Here is a 23,263-nt window from a genome sequence, read left to right as displayed (position 1 = left end):
AATCTCCTGGGAAGGATAGATGGCTTCTGACATCATTGGCCTTGTGAAAGGTTAAATACCTGGATCTCCACACCAGATAGTCGAATCTCCTGGGAAGGGATGAAATGGCAGCATTGTAAATTGGAGATAAGTGGTGTCTCAGACCTCCTCCTCTGTTTAGCATTGTTTTCCCTTCTTTTGGATAGAAGAAGCCATCCATGCAAAAGTAGAGAAACCATCGCACTTGGAGCACAAAGGGTTCCAGTGACACGATCGGCCTTGTGAGAGGTTAAATACCTGGATCTCCACACCAGTTAGTTGGTCCAGTCCCAGCCTGGTCAGATGCGTACATGAACTGATGAAGCTTCTTGTATGAGAGGTGAAACATCTTCCTAGACAAATAAGTCCAGTTGCTTTTGACTGAAATTGCTTTGGGGACCCTTAACAGAATAGGTCTAAATACACTGCTACCAGTTAAATTCTCATGCACGACCCATAATGCTTTAATTTGGTAAGGAAGAGTGCTCAGTCCTGAACAAAAAAGGGCATGGCTGAGTTGACATTTAAGCTGGATACAGAGTCATCACAGCCGCAAAATGAACTACTGTATGATAAAGCAGTTGTGTAAGAATAGGAGGTGTGTCTGCTTGTGAGCTGAGAAACGGTCTGAAGGCTTTGTTTTATTTTGAAGAAATATGAGTGTTGGGAAAGGCAGGGAGGTGCACAAGGCAAGGCTAAAGTTGCCCTCTTTTACTGAGCTGCCCCTCTGAAGGAACACTTTGTATTTTCATTATTGCCTTTGAGCTTAATTCAAATCAATTTTATGTATAGTGCCAAATCATAACAAAAGTTATTCAATTTAATGTTATTCAATTCAATTTTATTTACAGTGCCAATTCATAACAAAGGTTATCTCAGGACACTTTACATATGGAGCAGGTAAAGACCACACTCTATGACTTATTTATGATTTACAGAGACCCAACAATTCCCCCATGAGCAGCAATCTTGTTCACACAGTGGCAACGAAAACCTTCCCTTTAACAGATAGAGACAAAGACAGACACAAAGACAGACAGAGAGACAGTCCCAGAGATGCAAGCAACCACAAAAGTAACAGTAACTATAATAATATCTATAGTAATGTGACTATGACTTATATGTTATGGCAGTTAATACAGCAGAATAGTAGAAACAAGTACAGCTAAGGTGATAGAATATGAAAATGATAATAATTATGGTGGTAAATATGATCAATGATGAGTATTGATAATAACAGCTGTGATATAATGAGATATATTACTGATTATGTTTTTATGGCTACAAATGTTATAATTCATAAAACTAATGATAGTATATATGAGTAATAGTGATAACAGCAGAAGGAAGCGTCATGCAAGACCACGGCAGCAGGCACCACTACGGTCAGTAGAGACCTGCTATCTCGGGACACCTTACATAAAGAGTAGGTGAAGACCACACTCTGACATATTCATGATTTACAGAGAGCCCAAGATAAGTTGCATAAAAACACCCATCCTAAGTTAGACTACATTAAATCACCATATATCATCCTTACTTGTTATTATTGGCATTCCCTGATTCCAGGTGGTCTGAACAAGATAAAAAAATGACTAAATTAAATATTGCTTTTTTTAATGCTATCACATTAATCAATCATAGTTAGCTAGTATGTGTGGGAATCTCTAGGCATCTCATGATTCGATTCAGATTCAGGGCTCTGATGCTCAGATAACATAATTAAAATTATTGGTTTTCCCTACATGATATTATTTATTTGTTACTGTTAAAACATATATAGTGTATACATAATGATCCATAATAAATGGATGATTTACTTCCATTATCATTTCGTTTAGTTAGATGCATTTTGCATTAGGGTTGTAAATGCAGAAAATATATTTTTGAAAAAAAATTAAACATTCAGTGGTGGCTCATTGGCCATGCATCTTACTAAAAGAGTTAAGGCGTTCAAATACTGATAATAAGAAGGGTTGTCCTTTGTTCATGTTAGAGCATCTGCCCCTGAAATGTCTGTGCACGTCCCTGGTTTGGAATATATGGATGGACATAGAAGAGGTTGCAACACTGCAACAGTGGTTTTGCATGTTTCCATGGATTGATTTGTGAAACCTGGAATCCAAGTTGGCCACAGTTTTCATTGTCCAAGAAGAACAAAAATACATTTTTGCATCTATCTTACAACTGCCCTTACCGTTTCTTACAGATTTTGGGTGGGGTAAGGCTTTATATGTTAAATATATCTAACTTATTTGAAGAAGAAGAGGAATTGGCATTTCACCTTCCTGTGGATCCGATGAATCCGCCTCAGTCAAAATATTGATACTAATACTCACAGTTGTGTGTACTTGTTTGTGTGAACCAGGGCCACAGTGAAGGAAACACCTTGTTGGATTAATTTGACTTCATGTACTCAAATATGGAATGCAATTAAGTTGAGTATCATATAACTTAAAAATAGTATATACGAGTAATACACACTTAAAATTACAACATTTTAGCACCAATATGCTTGTTCTTTTTTTGATTATCCAGGTTAGGAAGCCATACGTCAATATGAACATGACTGCACAGAAAAATATATTATTTTTAACTTTTTAAATATTTAGGGATGTTAATGTTTCAAGCTCCAGTTTTTCTCCCAACATGTGAGTAAACTGCTGCTCAGATTATTTTTCAAATAATCATTGCAGCTCACACACAAACATATTCCATCAAATTGAGTGAGATGACCTCAAATCAATGCACTATTTTGCTGTTTACTGCTGTGTTATGGGGACTACTTTCACTACGTTCTCAATTAGTGTGCACTTGTCACAGTAAAGAGTGAACCAAATGTAAGACATGGTGCATAGCACCATACTGTATGTGAAGGCCTATACCACCTGCAAATCAATTTGCTTTACCATATTCCAAAGCATGCTGTAGTGTTTAAAATGTTTATATGTATTTGTATGGTATTTTGTAGCCATTGGTTTCCATTCACTTTCCTGAGCTACACTTATGTATGTACTGCTTACTATACATATTCACTTTCTTCCTTTGTAAGATGAGAGGATTTTGCATTACCATGCAAGATGAGCAGATGTGAAGTTCACTAGAGCGTCATAAGGTGCGTTTCCATTAGGCTCGAATACCCGGATTGAGGCGGGTCTATCTCGCCGAGACACCCCTAATTTGCATGTGAGTGGCTTGACCCATTTGTTGGCCCTGCTTTCCAGCAGGGCTAAAGAAACACTGCTCACACCCCTGAGAGAAGCTTCGTTGCAAATTGATTGTAGCTCTCAGCTGCATGTTCCTTCTTTCTCTCTGTCTCCAATTTACACACAAACACATACACACACACACATACACACACACACACACACACACACGCACACACACACACACACACACACAGTGGGGGGACAGCCTTTCTATTAACACATTCTCTAACAGCGGCAGAATTCTTAAGGTGGATGGTTATCTTTCATTTTACTGATACATAAGTTGACGTGAATCATACGAACCACTGATCAGCTGATCACAGGTGATCTAAACCCATTCAAAGTGACGCGTCACCTCCGGGGTCTTGTAAATCCCTCTGGGGCCTTTTTTGTAATGGAAACACAGCATTTTAGAGGGCGTGCCCTGAAACTTTCCGACCAGCCACATTTTACCCTAATGGAAACACGCCTATAATGTACAGAAACAAAGTTTTAACATAATGTGGCATTCTTTGGAAAATATTCAGTAGTACTGCCATTCATTTTGCAAGTGTTTCCTCCTCTGTGCGCTGGTTGTAATGTGACATTACTGACTTTATATATCTGTTTACTCAGGAACATCTGCTCATGAACGTTTTGGCCTTTTTATGTCTGTCTGTCTCTTTTCTGAATGTGTGTCTAACTGCTTTGTGAATGTGGTTGTGTATATGTGTGTAGGCCCCTGAGGGTGAGCCTCAGCCCATGACAGAGGTGGATCTCTTCATCTCCACGCAGAGAATCAAAGTGCTCAACGCTGACTCCCAGGTACTCGCTCTGACTCACATACTGTGCCTTTTCTTGTCACCCCGCTAAGGAAGGACCACCCGCTGTTTATATATTACATAATCCTTGACAAACACGTTAAAATAGAGCCAAGCACACCGTAGTATTTTGATGCTACGCAGTTCCATATGCACAGTGGGATTAGGGTTCAGGTCAGACCAGTGTCTGCTTTCTCAGCATAGTTCTGCCAATAATTGATTTAAAGAGGACCTATTCTGCTTTCCCGTCTTTTCTGACCTATAATTGTAGTTATATTGTTTTATAGTCATGTTAAATAATACTAAAGCATCAAATAATGAAGTACTTTTAGCATTTAGACGTGAGCCCTGCCGACCGTCTGGGTTGGTTGTACTCAGCTCTGAACGTTCTGGGTGTCGGTCGATATCAGAGATTTCTTTGAATTTTCTGAGTTTGTCTCCGTAGAAGAATCCTGACTTCCCTGTTGGTTATGCTGCTACACACAGACTCAAACTGTGAGCTGTGAGTTCAGACACTGTTATGCTTTTTTGCTGTTTATTTTGGAGGTTAACCTGTTAAACTTAACGTTATCATGTTGTGCAGCTAACGTGGCTAGCTTCCATATAGACCGTGTTTTCAGCTGCTGAGGTAACTGATCTTTATGAGCAGCATAAACAGTTGACCAATCACAGCAGAGCAGACCAGCAGGCCAATCAGAGCACAGCAGGCTTTATTGGGGGCTGGGGTTCAGACAGAGCCCGACACACAGAGGTGCTGCATGGGTGCTGCAGCAATGGACAATATGAGAAATATAATGTGTTTTTTAATGATCACAGCGAGCAAAACTATTGTAGTTGACCCAAAAATACAAATATGACCCTGACAACTAGTATAATAGGGCATCTTTAAGGAGTAAAAAGTTGATCAGAAATAAATCAATAGAATCTGTTGTATTAACTGTCTTAACATAAACGTTATATTCACATTACTATAAATATTATAGTTACTGTTAGGCTTTGCTTGCATCTCTGGAAGTGTGTCTGTCTGTCTCTCTCTGTCCATCTGTGTGTCTTTTCTCTCTTTCTCTCTCCTTTTCTTCCTCCCCAACCGGTCAAGACAGATGGCCGTCCTCCACAGAGCTGGGTCTGTCTGAAGTTCCTGCCTGTTATAGGGAAGGTTTTCGTTGCCACCGTACTCTACAGAGGAATTGTTGGGTTTATGTAAATCATAAATAAGTCATTGAGTGTGGTCTTTACCTACTCTGTAGTGTCCTGAGATAACACTTGTTATGATTCGACACTATAAATAAAATTGAATTGAATTGAATTGAATAACACCAGTAACCTCTGAAATGTCTAAATAGAATAAGCTGTTTTGTTTACCAATTGCATTTGCTTTTTACCTACACGTATGAGCAGTGACTATACTTGCCTTTGTACTTTATGTGAAGAGGACGAGGATCAAAAGGTGTATCCCCTGTATAATAAAGGCTTGCCCGAAAAAAATAAAAGTGTATCCACATTATCCCCAAAGCAATTTCAGTCAAAAGCAACTGGACTTGGTTATTGGTCTAGGAAGATGTTTCACCTCTCATCCAAGAGGCTTCCTCAGTTCATGTACGCATCTGACCAGGTTGGGACTGGCAGCTCCTCGTTGTTGGTCAGGGCTGGCCAACGGGACAGTGTCTTGATTGAGAATGTCAATTTTGACTAAACATGGCGACTTCCAAGGGGGTTACAGATGTATACCATCATTATTGAGTGCATCAAGAAAAAAGCATAAGAAACAGCAGCATGCCATCATACTGTAGATATTTTTTTTATTTTCATAGTCTGCTGCTTGTCCCATGTCTGTGCTTCTGTTAAGACCCTTTCACACATACAGTCTTTCCCTGAAATGTGCAGGGAAATTCCTCCATTAGGGATTAGCACTGTTTGACTGTCCCTTCCCCTATCCATCCCAACAGTGCCATGGCAAGTGTGAAAGACGCAAGGCAGAAATGTTCCTGAATATAGCTACATGTGTGAATAGTGAAAATCCCTACATCTGTACCTAAAAGGTTGTACGATGAGCAGTGTTCAATGCAGTTTAACCCATTTGGCCCCAACAGAATCACTAAAAAATACAATAAGTGGTAAGTAGCAAAAACTCAACATAAAACACAAGTTGTATAGACCCAGAAAATGTTTATACCGCTTTGTTGCCTTGTGGCCGAGTATTCCAATATCCATGTCTGTGGAGACATTCCCTTTCTAAACGTAGATGTACCGCCATGTAGTCAAGTGTTGCCAAAATATCAGTTGCCCCAAAAAACAAGGCCCACAGAACTCAGTGATTACAGACCCGTTTCTGGATCCCGCCTTTAACACTATCCGACCCTGCTACAGGACAAGGTCTCCCAGCTGCGCATGCCCGACTCCAACTGCAGGTGAATTACTGACTTCCTGTCTGACAGGACGCAGCATGTGAAGCTGGGGAAGCACATCTCCAACTCCGGTTCCCCTCAAGGCTGTGTACTTTCTCCACTTCTTTTCTCCCTGTACACCAACAACTGCACCTCCAGTCACCAGTTCGTCAAGGTCCTGAAGTTTGCAGATGACACCACCCTCATTGGACTGATCTCTGATGAAGATGAGACTGCCTACAGGTGGGAGATTGACCACCAGGTGACTTGGTGTGGACAAAATAACTTAAAGCTCAATGCTTTAAAGACAGTGGAGATGGTTGTGGACTTCAAAAGGAACACAGCCCTGCCCTTCCCTATCACCATGTGTGACTCCCCAGTGGACACTGGAGTCCTTTCGCTTCCCGGGAATAGTCATCAGCCAGGGCCTCAAGTGGGAGCAGAACATCAGCTACATCAGCAAGAAAGCACAGCAGAGGATGTACTTCCTGCGGCAGCTGAAGAAATACAACCTGCCAAAGGCAATGATGGTGCACTTCACTCACGCCTCCATCACTGAGTCCATCCTCACCTCCTTCATCACCATCTGGCACACTACTGCTACTGTGAAGGACAAAAACAGACTGCAGCGTATCATCCGCTGCGCTGAAAAAGTGATCGGCTGCAACCTGCCGTCCCTCCAGGACACTGAGGCGAGCAGAGAGGATCATGGGAGACCCCTCCCACCCCGGACATAGAGTCTTTGAAGCACTACCCTTCTGGCAAGAGGCTGAGGTTTGTAAAGACCAAAACCTCACGCCTCAAGTACAGCTTCTTCCCCTCTGCAACTGGCCTCTTCACCATCAACGACCATGATGGCACTCTACCTCACTGCCCCGAGTCCCTCCACCCAACCCCTTGCCACCCCCTACCATTATACGTTATATATTAACGTCCACACACTCATGGTACATTACATTAATGCCATCACCTACACATGTGCACGTTGTATTTCATATTTTATATCTATGATAGTTGAATTTCTTCTTTTTATTTAGTTGTTATTGCTAAATTCTTTCTGTGTTTTTTATGTGTATATTTTTTTTATAGTTGTTCATTTGTTCATTTGTATCTGCTTAGCAAAAAATCACCAGGTCAAATTCCTGTTTCCTAATCTGTTTACATACTTGGCATAAAGTTGATTCTGATTCTGATGTTAGTGACGCTGCTGACATTGGTTGGTTTGTTGGCCCAGATCGTGATTGTCACCAACGGCTATGCTGCGTTCGCTTTCAATTCCAACTTCTGAGTCAGGCTTGTAGTCTTGTAGTAAGAGCAGAAGTGTAATAGGAACATGTGTGTATGGATTTAAGAGGGTGACATATAGGGGACGGACCGGAAGTACAGAGGGGAATGTGTTTTAATAAAGTTTACAAAAGAGCAAAAAAAAAATTTTAAGAAATAATTACTCAACACACATAGTGACCGTGAACGTGACAATATGGAGGCTCTAAAAGAACAGGCTCACCTGCAGTTACATCTTACTGACAAAGAGGCCGCTAGAAACAAGGAATCTCAAATCATATGGAGTACAACTTTAAGTGCCTTAGGCATGGGTACTTTGGTCACTAGCCCCGGATTTAGATGATATAAGGACTGTTACGGTTCTCTGACTTCCAGGAGACCATGATGGACCACCCATTGCGGACAATCTCCTACATCGCTGACATTGGCAACATTGTGGTTCTGATGGCCCGGCGCAGGATGCCTCGACCCGACTCTCAGGAGAATGTGGAGTCCTCAGACCCGGGTCAAGACAGCAAGCGGCAGTACAAGATGATATGCCACGTGTTTGAGTCTGAGGATGTGAGTCCAACAGCAAAGTTATATGATGTCTTAGCTTGTCAAAAGGGATGGCATGTGATTTTTGTAATGTTGCCTTTAACCGTTTAAACAGCTGTGAAACTGACCTTAATTAAAAATGAACTTGAGTTGACCCTAAGATAACATAAATAATGATATAGTTCTCCCTCCTGTCCTCTAGGCCCAGTTGATTGCCCAGTCCATAGGACAGGCCTTCAGTGTGGCCTACCAGGAATTTTTACGGGCCAATGGTATTAACCCTGAGGACCTGAGCCAGAAGGAGTACAGTGACCTGCTCAACACTCAGGACATGTACAATGATGACCTCATCCACTTCTCCAAGTCTGAGAACTGCAAAGACGTAAGTGTGGCTGTGTATCAACATTTTTGTGCTGGTGCCTCAACAGTCATATATTGCACAACAAATACTAAAAGTGGACTATTTCACATTTTTGCATTATGTTGTGTCAAATAAACCAAGTGAAAAGTCATATTAGATTTCACTCTGACTGTAAATTGCTTTTGTGTTGTTCCTGCCTGCTGTGACCTCAGGTGTTCATAGAGAAAGCGAAGGGGGAGATTCTGGGTGTGGTCATTGTGGAGAGTGGGTGGGGCTCCATCCTGCCAACTGTCATCATTGCCAACATGATGCATGCTGGGCCGGCTGAGAGGTCTGGCAGACTGAACATAGGAGACCAGATCATGTCCATTAATGGGACCAGTCTGGTTGGACTGCCACTGTCCACCTGCCAGAGCATCATCAAGGTTTGTGTAATAACGGAGGAATTAATGAAGATATTGATAAAAGAGGTGCAAAGGTAGTATAACTACCACTGTTCTTGCCTTTCACTGCACAGAGTCTGAGTTCATTGTGGATTGCCTTTCCAAAAATCACAATTAAACTTTATTTGTAGTAAATGTTTTGAGCAAAAGTTACTTCACAACACAAGTTAGAAAATTCATAGTTAGTTAGTTTAGTTAGACGATGCATTTTGCCTTTCTTTGTTCAACATGTAGGCCATAAGGTGAACCCTGTTATTGTTTCATCCTGCTCTGCAGTCTGGCATCAACACATCTACACAGAATTTCAGCGACAAACTTTTTTCTGGTAGCTTAGCATGACTCGTTCTTTTTTATGAACTAAATATTGTGTAGATGCCAGACTGCGGAGTGGAAATCATTTTCTAAAAGACTTTTCCTGGTTTACCTTACGACTAAATGTTAGAGATCCAGGCTGGAAATGCATTGCAGCTATGTATATGGCATGCATCTTATCCTCTCGTCCTCCACGGTGTGAAGGCAGTGCAAACCACCTGGCATCTTATCATCTGTCTGCGTGGTGATGAGAACTGTGATGGAAATGTAACTGGTGAGAAGAAATAAACTGTAGACAAAGATCTGTATTTAAGGGTTATTTTACCAATGGTTTTCAGAGCACATACAGAGTCACACTCGAATATGGATCAGGACAGTGTGAAAACTGAGTGACCAAGACGCAGTTGAAAAAGGATGTATTTATAAACTGAACTGAACTGAACTGAACTGAGCTGGTTCAGGGCAGGTATAATGAATCACAGCCACTTGGAAATTTCCTCAAATGATCAACACATAAAAACATGCATAGATGGTTAGAAAGGATCTTATATAATAGCTACGCATAATAGGACTACAAATTGAATGTTTCCATTACAAGAACCTTTTGTCATTTCACTGATACCACATGCTTGCATATGCCCCTCGGATTATTAAAGCATTTCTGGTTCTGATTCTGCTTTCCTTTATGTAGGGTCTGAAGAACCAGTCTGGGATCAAGCTAAACATTGTCAGATGTCCCCCAGTCACCACTGTACTCATCAGACGGCCAGACCTCCGCTACCAGCTGGGCTTCAGCGTCCAGAACGGCATTGTGGGTAGCACTGTGATTCTGTGCTCTTTTAATGTGAAATGATCCTTTAAGTCGTGTTAGAATTCCTCAGTGAAATTTGATTATTGTCATCTAAAAGAATCAACGTTTCCCTTCAACAGATCTGTAGCCTTATGCGTGGCGGCATCGCTGAAAGGGGCGGGGTCAGAGTGGGTCACCGCATCATTGAGATCAACAGCCAGAGCGTGGTGGCTACGCCTCATGAAAAAATTGTCCATATCCTGTCCAATGCTGTGGGAGAGGTGAGACGTCATACATGGCAAACCCTGTGATCTGGTTCCTTTACTTGTTTGGTTACTTACTACTGTAAATGAAGGGACTATGACAAGTGGTTAACACATAACTTTCTGCATGGCCATATAATTATTTGAGTTATTAGCAGTGAATGGCACAGCTCAGTTGCTGAGCAGAAGAAACAGCATCAGATGTCTCCTAATTAGATTTGCAGCAAGGACTTCGAGCTGTGCTGTTTGGTTATAAACAGCAACAGCAGCTACATGACACACAAAGGTGCATGTCAGTGGACCCAGTGTAAGCAGCACCACACTTCTGACCTCCCAGAGTAGTCCCAGCTACAGCCAGGCTGTGGTATATTGGGATAATATCACAGCTAAGGGGTGTTGTTCCACCCGACATGAAGCCTTGGTAGTTTAGTTGCCTTAACCTGACCATGTAGTTTTGTTCCTTGGACCTAACCATATAGTTTTGTTGTCTAAACCTAACCATGTAGTTTTGTTCCCTAAACCTAACCATATAGTTTTGTTGTCTAAACCTAACCATGTAGTTTTGTTCCCTAAACCTAACCATATAGTTTTGTTGTCTAAACCTAAACATTTAGTTTTGTTCCCTAAACCTAACCATGTAGTTTTGTTCCCTAAACCTAACCATTTAGTTTTGTTCCCTAAACCTAACCATGTAGTTTTGTACCCTAAACCTAACCATGTAGTTTTTTTCCCTAGACCTAACCATGTAGTTTTGTTGTTTAAACCTAACCATGTAGTTTTGTTCCCTAAACCTAACCATGTAGTTTTGTTCCCTAAACCTAATTATGTAGTTTTGTTGTCTAAACCTAACCATGTAGTTTTATGTCTAAACCTGATCATTTAGTTTTGTTCCCTAAACCTAACCATGTAGTTTTTTTCCCTAAACCTAGCCATGTAGTTTCGTTCCCTAAACCTGATCATGTAGTTTCGTTCCCTAAACCTAACCATGTAGTTTTATTGCCTAAACCTAACCATGTAGTTGTATTGCCTAAACCCATTATTATCTTCCATAATTTAGCACTCTTTCGCTCTTTATACTACTAGAAGGTGGTGGGTGAGGGGTCAGGTGCAAATAGACACTTTTTTATTCACTCGAACCACATTTTAAAAAATGTCATTCTGCAAAATGACAGCGAGAGAACACATTGGCCCTCATTTATCAAACAAACGTACGGCAGAAAAACGTGCGTACGACCATTTCCTGGCAAACTTCGGCATTTATCAATTTGGACGTGAGCGGGAGCTACGATCAAATCTCACGGCTGGTCGGAGATCGTGTACGCACATTTCAGCCTGTGTATTTGCGGTGCAGCACAGCAAAATCTGGCTGAAAATAATGAACAAACCTCAGCTGTCATTAAGCATAAGCAGTCACATATTAAGAACAGATCAAAACGGATTCTTAAAACGAATAAAAATAAATAAAAATTGTGGTTGGAGCAATTGATTGTACTCATGTGCGTCTGAAGGCACCATCCATGAATGATTACGCATTCATCAATCGCCAAAACTACCACTCGATAAATGTACAGGTGATTTTTGATGCCAAGCTATCGCTTTTAAACGTGGTGGCCAGGTGGACACACACGATTCTTTTATATTTCAAAACAGCTCGGCTCCAGCCCCCCGCAACCCCGACAGGGACAAGCGGTTGAAGATGAATTAATGTGTTGGTGCGCGGCTGCAGCAAGACGCACTGCAGAGCCAAAGTCATCTCCTCGGTTGGTGGCATCTTGGTATGGTTATTCTAAGTGACAAAGGTAACCTATAACAGAATACCTAATAACCCCGCTGGCAAACCCCGCTACAGAGCAAGAGCGCCGGTGTTGTGCCGTATTCAGCACCCCTGCCGTGAAATGCACCCCCTCGCATTATAGGTGATATTCTGAATCAGAAGGCTGTTGTTTCGACCTATAGGAGTAGTTCATATACAGGTAACCCACAACTGTCAGAACAGTGGTTACTTACAGTCTTTAAACTATTTTAAAGAGTTTAAAACCACAAACTTGGATAATAGCGAACACAAAACAACACTTTTTGTATGTTCTGTGGAAATATACTGCAGCCATAATTACAAAATGAATGAAATGGATCTTTTGAGCAAGTTGAATGTATTTGACTTAGTGTTTCCTAAATATAATCCCAGTTTTTCTTGCAATTAATAGGTTCAAAAGTGTGTGCTTTTAACGTGGTTACCTCTATATAAACTACTCCTATAGGTGGAAACAACAGCCTTCTGATCCAGAATATCACCTATAATGCGAGGGGGTGCATTTCACGGCAGGGGTGCTGAATACGGCACAACACCTGTCCAACAGTGCGCACACGGGTCTCAGTGGAGCGCTGCTTCGGGTTGACTGCCTCCGTTATTCTTTTCAATACAGCGTTTTAATGGGCCCCTTTTATTCCACTCTTAAGACTGACAAAAAGCACATCTTTATTTCGCTCCATCTCGGATGTCAGGATGCCGATCTCTGTGTCGGAAAAGTTTCTTTTCTTACAAGTGTTTCGTCTCTCCGTCTTTGACCTCAGTGGGCGAGGCCTCCGAAACAGGAATATTTAGGGGCGTAACATGTTAATGACGATCGAATTCAGCCGCCGCATTTATCCAGGCCGGCTCATTCGTATGCTGAGATTGGTCCGATACGAATGTTTAATAAATCACACGTGGGTCCTGCCATACGACTAATTCTGCGTTCAGATCTGCGCCCGTTTTTAGGCGAGATTGATAAATGAGGCCTATTGTGTGTGTTTGTGAACCTTAGATTTTTGGTGAGTTTTTACTTGCTTGTTGTTAATTTTTATTTTCTATGTACATTAGTGTGTCATTAAATAGGGGGAGAGCATAGGGAAAGACAGAGCTGATGATGCTAAGTAACAGCAGAAACAGCAGCAGTTACTATTGTCCAGTGGGATGTCTGGGTTGCCAAAGAAGGCTAGCCTTTTAGCACTTGATCATCAAAGGCATTTACTATTAATAATTCCATCAATTGAATGCTTTGTTTTTTTTCTCAGATCCACATGAAGACGATGCCTGCAGCCATGTACCGCCTGCTGACCGCCCAGGAGCAGCCTGTTTACATTTAACCATACAAAGTCCTGACCTCACACCCTTTAAATGTCCTGTAATCAGCCGTCGCTCCCCAAGCCGACTCATCCTGTGCCCTTCTTTTCAAAGCTGATGGACTTTAGTGAGTTGTTAGCAGGCTTGTTCTGTTGCTTGGCCTCGTCTTTAAGTGACAGCAACACAGAAACACATATTATCCATGTGTAGTCACAAAAGATGTGGTTTCTTATTTTGGCTAAATGTAAAGTGGGTGCATTTTCAGCACCTAGTAGTGCCCCTGGGCCCGTATTCTTAAACCATCTTAAGGCTCAAAGAACCTCCTAATTTGTTGATTTAGGAGTAACTAAAAAGGGCGTGTCAGTTCTAATTTTGGTGAAATATGACATCATTAATAGAAATGGGGTCAGCCCTTCCCTTTTTCTTAGCTGAAGATTCCTCCCAGTTCCTTAGTAAAAGTAGGTTTTAAGAGGACACTCGTAGTGAGGAACTTTTAGTGCTATTTAGGAGTCCTCCTAGATAAAATGTTTTGGGAATACGGGCCCAGAATCCTAAAATGTTCTTCCTGGCTTACTGTTGATGCTTCGAAGCTCGACATATTTCACACTTTCAAACTTAGGAGCACTATAACAATCCCCAAGTGTATCTTCAATGTTCAGTGTAGGCAACTACGAAAGTTTGGTGACAATGTTGGTCTTTGTTAAATAAGAAAAATGAGAACTTTTAACATTCTAGAAACCTTATTTTTAATGAGCGGGAACTCAACCCTGATTGTAGACCTTCACACCCTGACTGCACTCTCTGCCATCCTGCTATTTCACTGACAGAACACTGCCTGTGTCTTCTTATATATATATTTTTTTTATGTGGTTGCTACATTTCATGGGAACAAGCTTGCTTCCACTCTCAGCTCTCCTTTCTGCAACTGAAATCCACCCTAAACACTGAATGTTGGTGTTCTTTGCACAACGCAGAACTCTCCGCTGAGGGAGTATGTGAAACTTGCTGACACATGAGTGTGTGAACACACACTCCCCCTCGTCACATTCCACACGTTTGCAGCATTGTAGAAGAGTTGACGCTGCAGCTCCATTTTGCACTTCACATTTCCAACAAGAAAGCTCTCCAACTCTGCTCTCGTCAATTGTTGCTGTAGTTGTTGTTTCCATTCCATTTATTTCATGTTTGCTTCCTCTCTGCACAGCACCAGCAGACAGTAGCTCCAGTCAGCATGTAATATACCCCATTAAGAAACATCCTTCATACTAGAGTCTAAATAACGTTAGGATGTTTTTGTCAACTACTGTAATACTGCAACTACCCTTTCCTTCCCTTTAACTGAAAAAGTAGTGAAAAAAACACAAACTAACTGGAAATTAAATACTTATAATTTGGCTTCTATAGAAAATATATTATGTTCATTTCTGGTTGAATAATGTAAACCAAAAAAATGGAGCATGTGAATGTTACGTGGCAATAAAGCAAGTCAAATTGATTTTCTGAGCTTTCGCAGCACAAAATACAGGCAAGAGGATTATAAAACAACATGGAAGCTCTGTAGTCCGATTTCACAGAGAAAACTTGACCGATACCCAGAAAAATACTCAATACTTGATACCATTTTCAATACCACAGGGAGAAACTTACAAAAAATGAAGGCAGAATTTTTTATATAACAACACTTTTAAAAAGTTGTCTGACATCGTGAAAATAAGAAAGAAAACCCATAACTGTAGGGTATATACAAAATATGACACATTTTCAAATTCTCTTGTTTGTTTTCTTGTGTTGTAGAGGATTTGTGTGGAAATGAAATGATTCCATGAAGGAGGTTAAACCTTGGATTCAGTTGGTGAATAACTTGTTGTTAGTCAGGTTTCTCCACAGTGTAAACAGGGATCTGCTCCCTGCTAATGTGTTCAGCTCCAGTCCTGTTTATCTTATCTTTCTGCTCACTGGGCTCCATATTATTTCTGCTGATTAAATAGAGTTGGTATAGTCAGCTGCGACTGTTTCTTTCTCGTTGTTGGTTGACTTTTCAGACACGTTATTGTGTCCTCCTGCCCGCTAAGGATACTGGAAGTGTATACCCTTCCAAACCACTGGCGTAGTTGCTTTCTTTAGTATAGAGAATATATGCAGATTACCATTACCAGTTATGGTGATAATGGAGACCTAGCTGTGAACAAGTAATCTTTGCCAGGATGCAGTTAGACTCTCCCGGGACACATCCATTGCAACAGTCTCTTAAGCCACTCAAGCCACTGTCAATGAAACATAGCACTTCCTGTTTGTTTCACATTAAGAGCCTACAGTGGAAGGGGTGGATTATGTCTTTTGACTAAAGTGCATGGCACAAGTGTATTTAAGGTGTGTCCAACTCCACTTAGCTAGTAAGATGCACAAAGTAAGGTGCAAGGGGCAAAGGGGTTGTATTTAGTCTCTTCATTAGTCATGAGTGTGTTCTGGGTGTTACATGAATGAAACCAATCAGAGTGTCATCTCCCATTCTCTGCAATTCATTTAATTTAGTGTTTCTAATGCATAAATGCTTAAAGTGGAGCAGCAGCAGGCAGAATCCCTGCTCTGCTCTCTGCTCTGTCAACATTTCTGAAGATGTAATTGAGATTTCCTCATTGATAATGTATGTCACCCATCCGCTTATAATCAGAATGATTATTTTTCTGACCGATCTGTGGATTAAGCACGGAACACGGATATAACAGCAGTCCAAGAATCACTAATCTTACTATAACTAATGTACCCTGTAAATAGCAGGTAAACACTGCCGTTCGACTTTAGACCAGGTTTTTGTTGGTCAGTGGCCCAATGCACCTCATTTTAGGGGAATGAAGCAACACACCCATGGGTACATTTGCTACCTACACAACGTGGGCGGTGGGCGTGAAAATTACAACTGTATCGGTCTGAAACTAGTAACTGCCTTACGCCAGGTGCAAGATAGAGCCTTAAATGTTAAGCCTTTATTCAGGAGGTGTTTAAATGAAATTCTGGCGTAAAATCATCCTAGGGTCTTTTTCGGCAAATACAGTCATCAAGAAAATTTTTTGTGTGTAACAACTATTAACAAAGTATTCCGGACAGTCGCTAACAGTAATTAATGTAATGTAATGCAGCTAACACTCGCTAGCTCGGGGCAGAAAAGTGAAGTCATTAAAACGTCTTTTTTAACCACTAATACTGCTCAAAATAACACCAAACCTCTGCAGTAGCATGAGAAGAGTCCCTACATAGAAAACAAAGCAGCAACAATGTAGTTAGTGAACCCAGAGTTTATTAAAAGAGTGTTTTAAAGACTTAACTACTGGCCCCTGTACCAGCTCCTCTCATAGTAAAGTCCATTCAAGTGGATTACCAAAGTCAATTCCAAAGTAAGGAGCCCATTGGTGCTTTGTTTTGTGTGTAGGGATTCTTCTCATGCTGCTGCAGAGGTTTGCTTTTATTTTCAGCAGTGTTAGTGGTTAAAAAAGACGTTTTAATGCCTTGACCGTGCTGCCCCGAGTTAGCGACTCCCCCTGATTTCTCCGTGAATAGTTGTTACATGGCTTGGCTTATTTGATGAGTGTATTTGCCAAAAAAGACCCTGGGATGATTTTACGCCGGAATTTCACTTTAAGTGTAAAGGACAGAGACTTAACATCAATATTGAACTGGGAAATGTGAGAAGCACAGTGGTGATTATGACATTACTTTTGTTGTACTGATGAAATTAACGTTGTACTGAGTCTATCAAGAACAGGTAAACATGAAAATTAAAAGAGCATATGATGAAATATAATTATGAAAATTGTGGAAAGAATTACCTATCTCTAATATGAACCTCTTTCAAGTGAAGGTCTTATTCATTTGAGGTGAATAATTTACAGTAAGCAACAAACTTGAGCAGCATTTAACAAACCGCTAATGTCACAAGAAACAGTGTAATAATTCAGTTCATATGTTTTCCATGTCAGAGAGACATTTACAGTGATCCCCAAAGACATCCTCCATACATCTTTTTGCATGTAGCATCATTTAATAACCAAATGTGTGTATGGGTGACAGTCCTTTATTTAATTTTATTATGTAACATTTTTGCAGTTTTAAATGTCCTTATCAATGGGAAGAAATAGTTGGAAGAAGAAGGGGTACTTTACATGAATGGGAAATATATTATCAGGTTTATTACATTATTTTGAGTTATGAAGGGGGTAGTTGTACAGCTCAACTTAGTTTTTACTCAAATGAATGTGTTGTATTCTGACAGAGCTGTAGTTGCTCTGTAGATACTGTAGTGTAGTAAGTCTACATGCCACTGACACACATCCACTTTTCTGTTCCTGCAATGCAAACTATTCACGAGTTAATGGTTGAATATGTAGAATCTTTAATAAAAGCTATATTTAAAAAATATATATACTACCACAGGGCGTTTTTAAGGGTACAGAATGAAAGTATTGCTTTTCCATTAGAAAAAAAAAACATATTTGCTCTTAATTAATATTTTAATTTTTTTTTTGATGGGTTTGACAATGACTTTCTGTCAGGTTGTGTTTCCATTGTAGCAGCCAATAGCATTGGGAGTTGCTGGTTGCCAGGGTTGTCTGTTGTTGCTACAGAAACAAGAATCATTTTGAGTTGAGAGCTAGCTAATGGATTCCACAGCACTCAAAGAAAGACTTCCAGCTGAAGACTGGCTTACGTTAAATACTGTTGTCAAATTCATTGATTAGTCCAAACGAGTCATTACCCTGTTTGATTCATCACTGACATGGAGCAGGCTGAACGAACCTGGCAAGCCGCCTGCTGGAATTATTGTTTGTTGTTTTGACTACGATCTTGAGACACTAGATGGTGCTGTTCTGCTCATTCTACATATTCAACCTTTAAGTCTTATCAAAGTGCAATGAGTTTTTGTTTATTTAATTAACAAAGTTGAAACTTTATTTGTGTGTCAGATTTGTCTTATTTTAGTGTGTCAAAGTAATTTGATATTTTTATTGAGTATTTATACACAATATAATACTGTACAGTAGCTGGTTTTTCAAATCTGAATATTGCATATAATAACACTGGTAACATGGCTGTACCCTTAAATGACTGTACTGGTGTTACATGTTTTATCCCATTAACTTAAAAATACATATTCTTTGCATTACTGCTGGCCATTTTAAAAAAATATACCTTTTTTCAATCTGCTACAAAATCAGCTTGCTTTTGCAACTTGAAACCTGAGTTAGATGATTCATCACAGGGAACATTAATATTGTCACGGTTTCTGGTCTCTACAAGTCAAATCAGTGGAAACGCCTCTAAAATCTCAAATCTCTGCTGTGAAAAATGGGTCGACAGGCATGTGGAGAAAAGGTGACTGGATAAAAGGTGAAAACACGGACATGGACTTTTCTTATCGAATGCTGTGAATATTCTTCCTGTTTCGAACTAAAGGTTCTGTGAATAGGAAAAGTGCTGTGATCTTATGAGTCAAACAGCAAAGTAAGGAGGGTTTTCTCCCAGCCTGTCTTCTGGGGCAAAAGATATATTAGAGCTGTTTAAGTGAATGTTTTAAACCTGCACTCGTGAAGATGTATGTTATAACTAAAACAGATCTAAGCACCTTTTAAACTCTTACTTTCACTGAAGGGTCTCTACATCAGTTTCATGTACCAGGAAGGGGTCTATTATAAACCTTAAATACAGCAAATGTCAGTAAGTCATCCATACTGGGTAAGATACCACACTTTCAAATAAACTTGAATTAAAAGATGTTAAACATTGCCTGTCATGCCACTGAATCAACAGGTTGATTGGCATTGGCTAAGGGTGTTCATGTGGCTCAGGTTCAGCATATTCTTATCACAGTACATCCTACATTTTAAATAAGGTTCAATGTGTTCTTTAAAAGTGGCTCATACTGAAGCTTAGGTGAGCTACTTGGTTCAATTCAATAATGACAGAAAATATCTGTAAATCTAATGTTGACTTATTGACACTAGTTTGTGAGTGCAAAAATATATTTGTGAACCAGTTGTTTACTTGTAAGATGCAATTCAAACTTTTGAATTGTATTTAATTTAAGACGCAAATTGTTCATTTGTTTGTTAGTTAGTTTGTTTTATTGAAACAGAACTAATCTCATATACGGTATTACAACTGTCCTTTAAAAATGTTGCACATCTTTTGAAGCAGACATTAACAACATTGCAGGCAACAGCAGCTTTGTTCCGTCTCTTTCTCCAGTTTTTATTTATGAAGCTAGTAAAATTAAACCATTATGAATAGAGATGACTTTACTCACTTATGCCGGCGGTCAAGCCCACAAGGTTTGTGTGTCGTAGTCACGTTAAAAAAGACATTTAAAGAGGTAAACAACGCATTGGGGTTTAGAACTTTTTCAAGTTTCACTTTCACTAAATTTGGACTTAGTTTCCGGATTTTTGGTGAATCTGTGGAGCCTCTTTTCTCAGATTTACTAAAGCATTTGAACCAAACACCATGTAGTCTGCATCTCTAGGAATGTACCTGCCAACACCGCCCCTACGTCCTGGATTTGACATGCTTTTATTTCCTGTTTCCATCCTCTGAGTATAACGCTGAATAGTAAATTGTATCCCACTGTATTCCCCTACTTCAAAACCCAATGTCTGACCTCATCAATGAAGCTCATCTTGGCCTTACTACTACTACTGGTCTTTATATGATGTTAAAACTGATATTGAAGAGGAATAGGGGCAACGGCAGCCATTTTTGGACTTTAAACATGGGTTTCTCTGAAGCCACGTGATTTCGCTCTACTGTTCTTACTTCTAGTGTGTGTGTGTGGTGTGTGATTACAACCAATGTACTCCGTGACAAAACCAGCTGGATATATAAAATACATATATAGATGAAATATATAGAACACTATGTAAAGGTATATACTTCTAATGGTTTTGTGTGTTTGGGTTGGCCTATAGGCGAGCTTCAGTTAATATAAAGCAATGTGAAGGCTCTTTTAATGTGAGTGGAATGTAGGAAACTGATTTTGTGAAACGACATCCATGTATATACAGTATATACAGCTAGAGCACAAGGTCATTTGTGATATTTTCCCGCCATGGTCTGTCAGGGATTGTAGGCTAGCATTACACAATGAAGCTAACCAAGGAAACAAGTACTTGAAGCTGTGGCAGGCAGCAGGTTTGGCTATCAAGTATTTATACAGTAAGTGCACTCATTTTGAATGTAACTGAAACGTTAACTCTCAATGTGTCGAAACATAAAAAATATAGAAGAAAATACAGTTTCTGTAAAGCAGCAGCAGCAGCAATGTTTATTTATTTGCTAGCTTTTTTCTGTGATGTTCTAGCTATTGGAGCTACATTCCTGTACAGAGACAGTATTTACAACAATAAATGACTTGCAGAAGGACTTTGGCTTGCACTGTGGTTTCTGAGTCCTGCATGAGCTCTTTTGTAACCATAACAACCTGAGAAGCATGATAGATGTAGAGACAAAAGGCAGCAGCAGAAGAGATGTACTGCCACCTGTGTTTGTGGGAACTCTGGTTTGGAGATCTTTTGGGAAGGGGCAAAAATACTGGTTGCTTCAACGTTGGTTCAGATCAACGAAGCATATGACGTATTTACAGAGCGTCAAGACAAAGCTCAGAAAGGAAACGTGGGTAAAGTATATTTGCTGTTTGTGTAACGTTAATTTTCAGGAGTCCGGTCCATATTCAACAGAAAGAAGAAGAAGGAAAAAGAGTTAGTGAGCGGCTTGCTCCATAGCTGCTCATCTCATCTGTGGAAGCCTCCATGTTGTTTACACTGAATAGTTTATTCAGTCACACAGTTGGTTCAGTCGCTTGGCAAACTTCTCCAAATTTTCTATGTTGCACGTTACCAGACTGATCTGAGAGTAAAATACAATGGAGCTCAGAGATCAGGATGGTCTCGCGAGCCTATGGCTTTTATGGATTCTATGTCCCAATGTGGTATTTTGGAGGGATGTTTGACATTTTTTCATCAAATTTGGAAGTGGTAAAAAAACAATGCTGCAACCATAAGCTTTAATAGGGCATGACAATGGCCATCATATACTTTGTTCATAATGTTCTAAGCATTTTACACTCTAAACTTTCAAACACTGAATGGGCGCCCAAACAAAACAGTGTTTATTACAATTCTATGGCTAGTAAACCTTGACATAGTGCTGAGCTGCATCTTCAGGTTCCCAACTTCTATGTAGATTAAACTGTTGACATTTTATCCCCCTGAACATCCCCTCGCTCCCCCTAAAAAAGACACAAATTGGTCTATGGAAAAGAGGCAAGGAGTGGAAGAGGTTAAGTATATTGTGCTTCAGAGAACCTTAAGTCTAATATAGAGGATATAGCGGTTTTCACAAATTGATTCTGTCTAGATTAGTTTAACATGGTTTTTCAATTACTCTCATGGCTCATCTACTGCCTGAGAGTTGCTATTCCGTTTAAAAAAAAAATCACACATAAAGTCAGTGTTTAATAAGCAAAATGGATGCCTAGTTCCAGTAGATTGTACAGACAGTTTTCGTATTGTATACACTGAGCTGTGATTGCACAGGAAAAAGATACAAAAGGGAAAATATGTGAAAATGTATGTGCAGCTGTGATTTGTCATGACCCTAGTCAATAATTATTTAGTGTTAGCACAGATGCTTAGCAAACAAACAGCCGAGTGAATGTTTAGTCACAACCCTTTGTTGCATTTCCTCTGATCTGTTTCTGGGGGTAGAAATACCTACAGCCATTGGTTGGGGCTTGAGCACTGAGATGATATGTGTTGCTATGGTTACAGCTGTGGTTAATGCAAAGGCTGAGTTGTTCTTGTTGCTATAGCGTGGTTACATCTATTACGGCTGCAACTCTGTTTTAATTGGTGAAGCTGTGGTCACTGGTCTTCCTAACAGCCATAACCATAGCTCCAACTATGGTCACAGCAAAGAGCAACTGTAGCACCTGTTGGAGCTCTGGCTTTCCTTTGGAAATATGGATCAGAGGGAATGCAAACAGTTGCAACATATCTTTAAACTATTGTGAGGAAGTGCAAAACTTGGGGGCTTTATCAAATCTGTTTCCAAGCCTTCCAGCATGGCAGACTGTAGTCAGATCTCAAGAAAAGTCAAGCAGCTGCATAATCCTTCTGTGCATTGAGAACTGGAGAGCTCGTGGGGCGGTCAGGGGAACAGTTTACATGGGGCAGCTGCTCCAACCAGAGACTGAAGGTCCTTGAGGCAGCGGCCGTGGGTTCGACTCCGACCTGCAGCCCTTTGCTGCATGTCTCCCCCCCTCTCTCTCACCCCATTTCCTGTCTGTCCTATCTAATAAAAGGCTTGAAAACTGCCAAAAAAAGAATCTTAAAAAAAAATAACTGGAGAGCTCGCACATGTTGTCTGCCAGAAACTTCACATTTCTCATTCCAAAAAGGATTGTAGGTTTCATCAACTCCTCTCCCTCCAGCATGCACCATCTTTAGGATTTGACGATCAGACATTTCCAAGATGTCTAGTGAAAAAGGTGAGTAATAGTGGGACAGCTAAATATGTTTACAGCCTTCACAACATACCAGTTTCTTACACTGCTTTCACGCAATATGGGAGTTATCGGAATTACCAGTTTCTGTGACTGGATTTTTCTGAAAGCTCCAATATATTCTACCAGTAAACACTAAATAAGACAAAAGTACCTGAAAAAGCAAACGCCTCACATCAGCCAAAGTCTGAACCATGTTTATTTGGGCT

The 23,263-nt window shown here is 40.3% G+C and overlaps 1 protein-coding gene across 1 annotated transcript in view; it reads left to right on the top strand.

Moving 5' to 3' along the window:
* The window catches only part of apba1a (amyloid beta (A4) precursor protein-binding, family A, member 1a), a gene marked incomplete at its 5' end in the record, with an annotated part of 40,493 nt that extends 26,805 nt beyond the window's left edge, over positions 1-13,688 (top strand). The window contains 7 exons of the mRNA XM_083912743.1: positions 3,945-4,031; positions 8,071-8,256; positions 8,435-8,614; positions 8,806-9,018; positions 10,040-10,159; positions 10,279-10,419; positions 13,456-13,688. Of these exons, the coding sequence (XP_083768869.1) occupies positions 3,945-4,031; positions 8,071-8,256; positions 8,435-8,614; positions 8,806-9,018; positions 10,040-10,159; positions 10,279-10,419; positions 13,456-13,527 (999 nt within the window). The 3' untranslated portion in view covers positions 13,528-13,688. The remainder of the gene's footprint in view (positions 1-3,944; positions 4,032-8,070; positions 8,257-8,434; positions 8,615-8,805; positions 9,019-10,039; positions 10,160-10,278; positions 10,420-13,455) is intronic.
* Positions 13,689-23,263: the final 9,575 nt, after the last annotated feature.

The sequence above is a fragment of the Echiichthys vipera genome (assembly GCF_963691815.1).
Source record: "Echiichthys vipera genome assembly, chromosome: 4".
Taxonomy (NCBI): Eukaryota; Metazoa; Chordata; class Actinopteri; order Perciformes; family Trachinidae; genus Echiichthys; species Echiichthys vipera.
The sequence above is the reverse complement of the archived record's forward strand: the minus strand, read 5'-3'. Positions and strand labels throughout refer to the sequence as shown.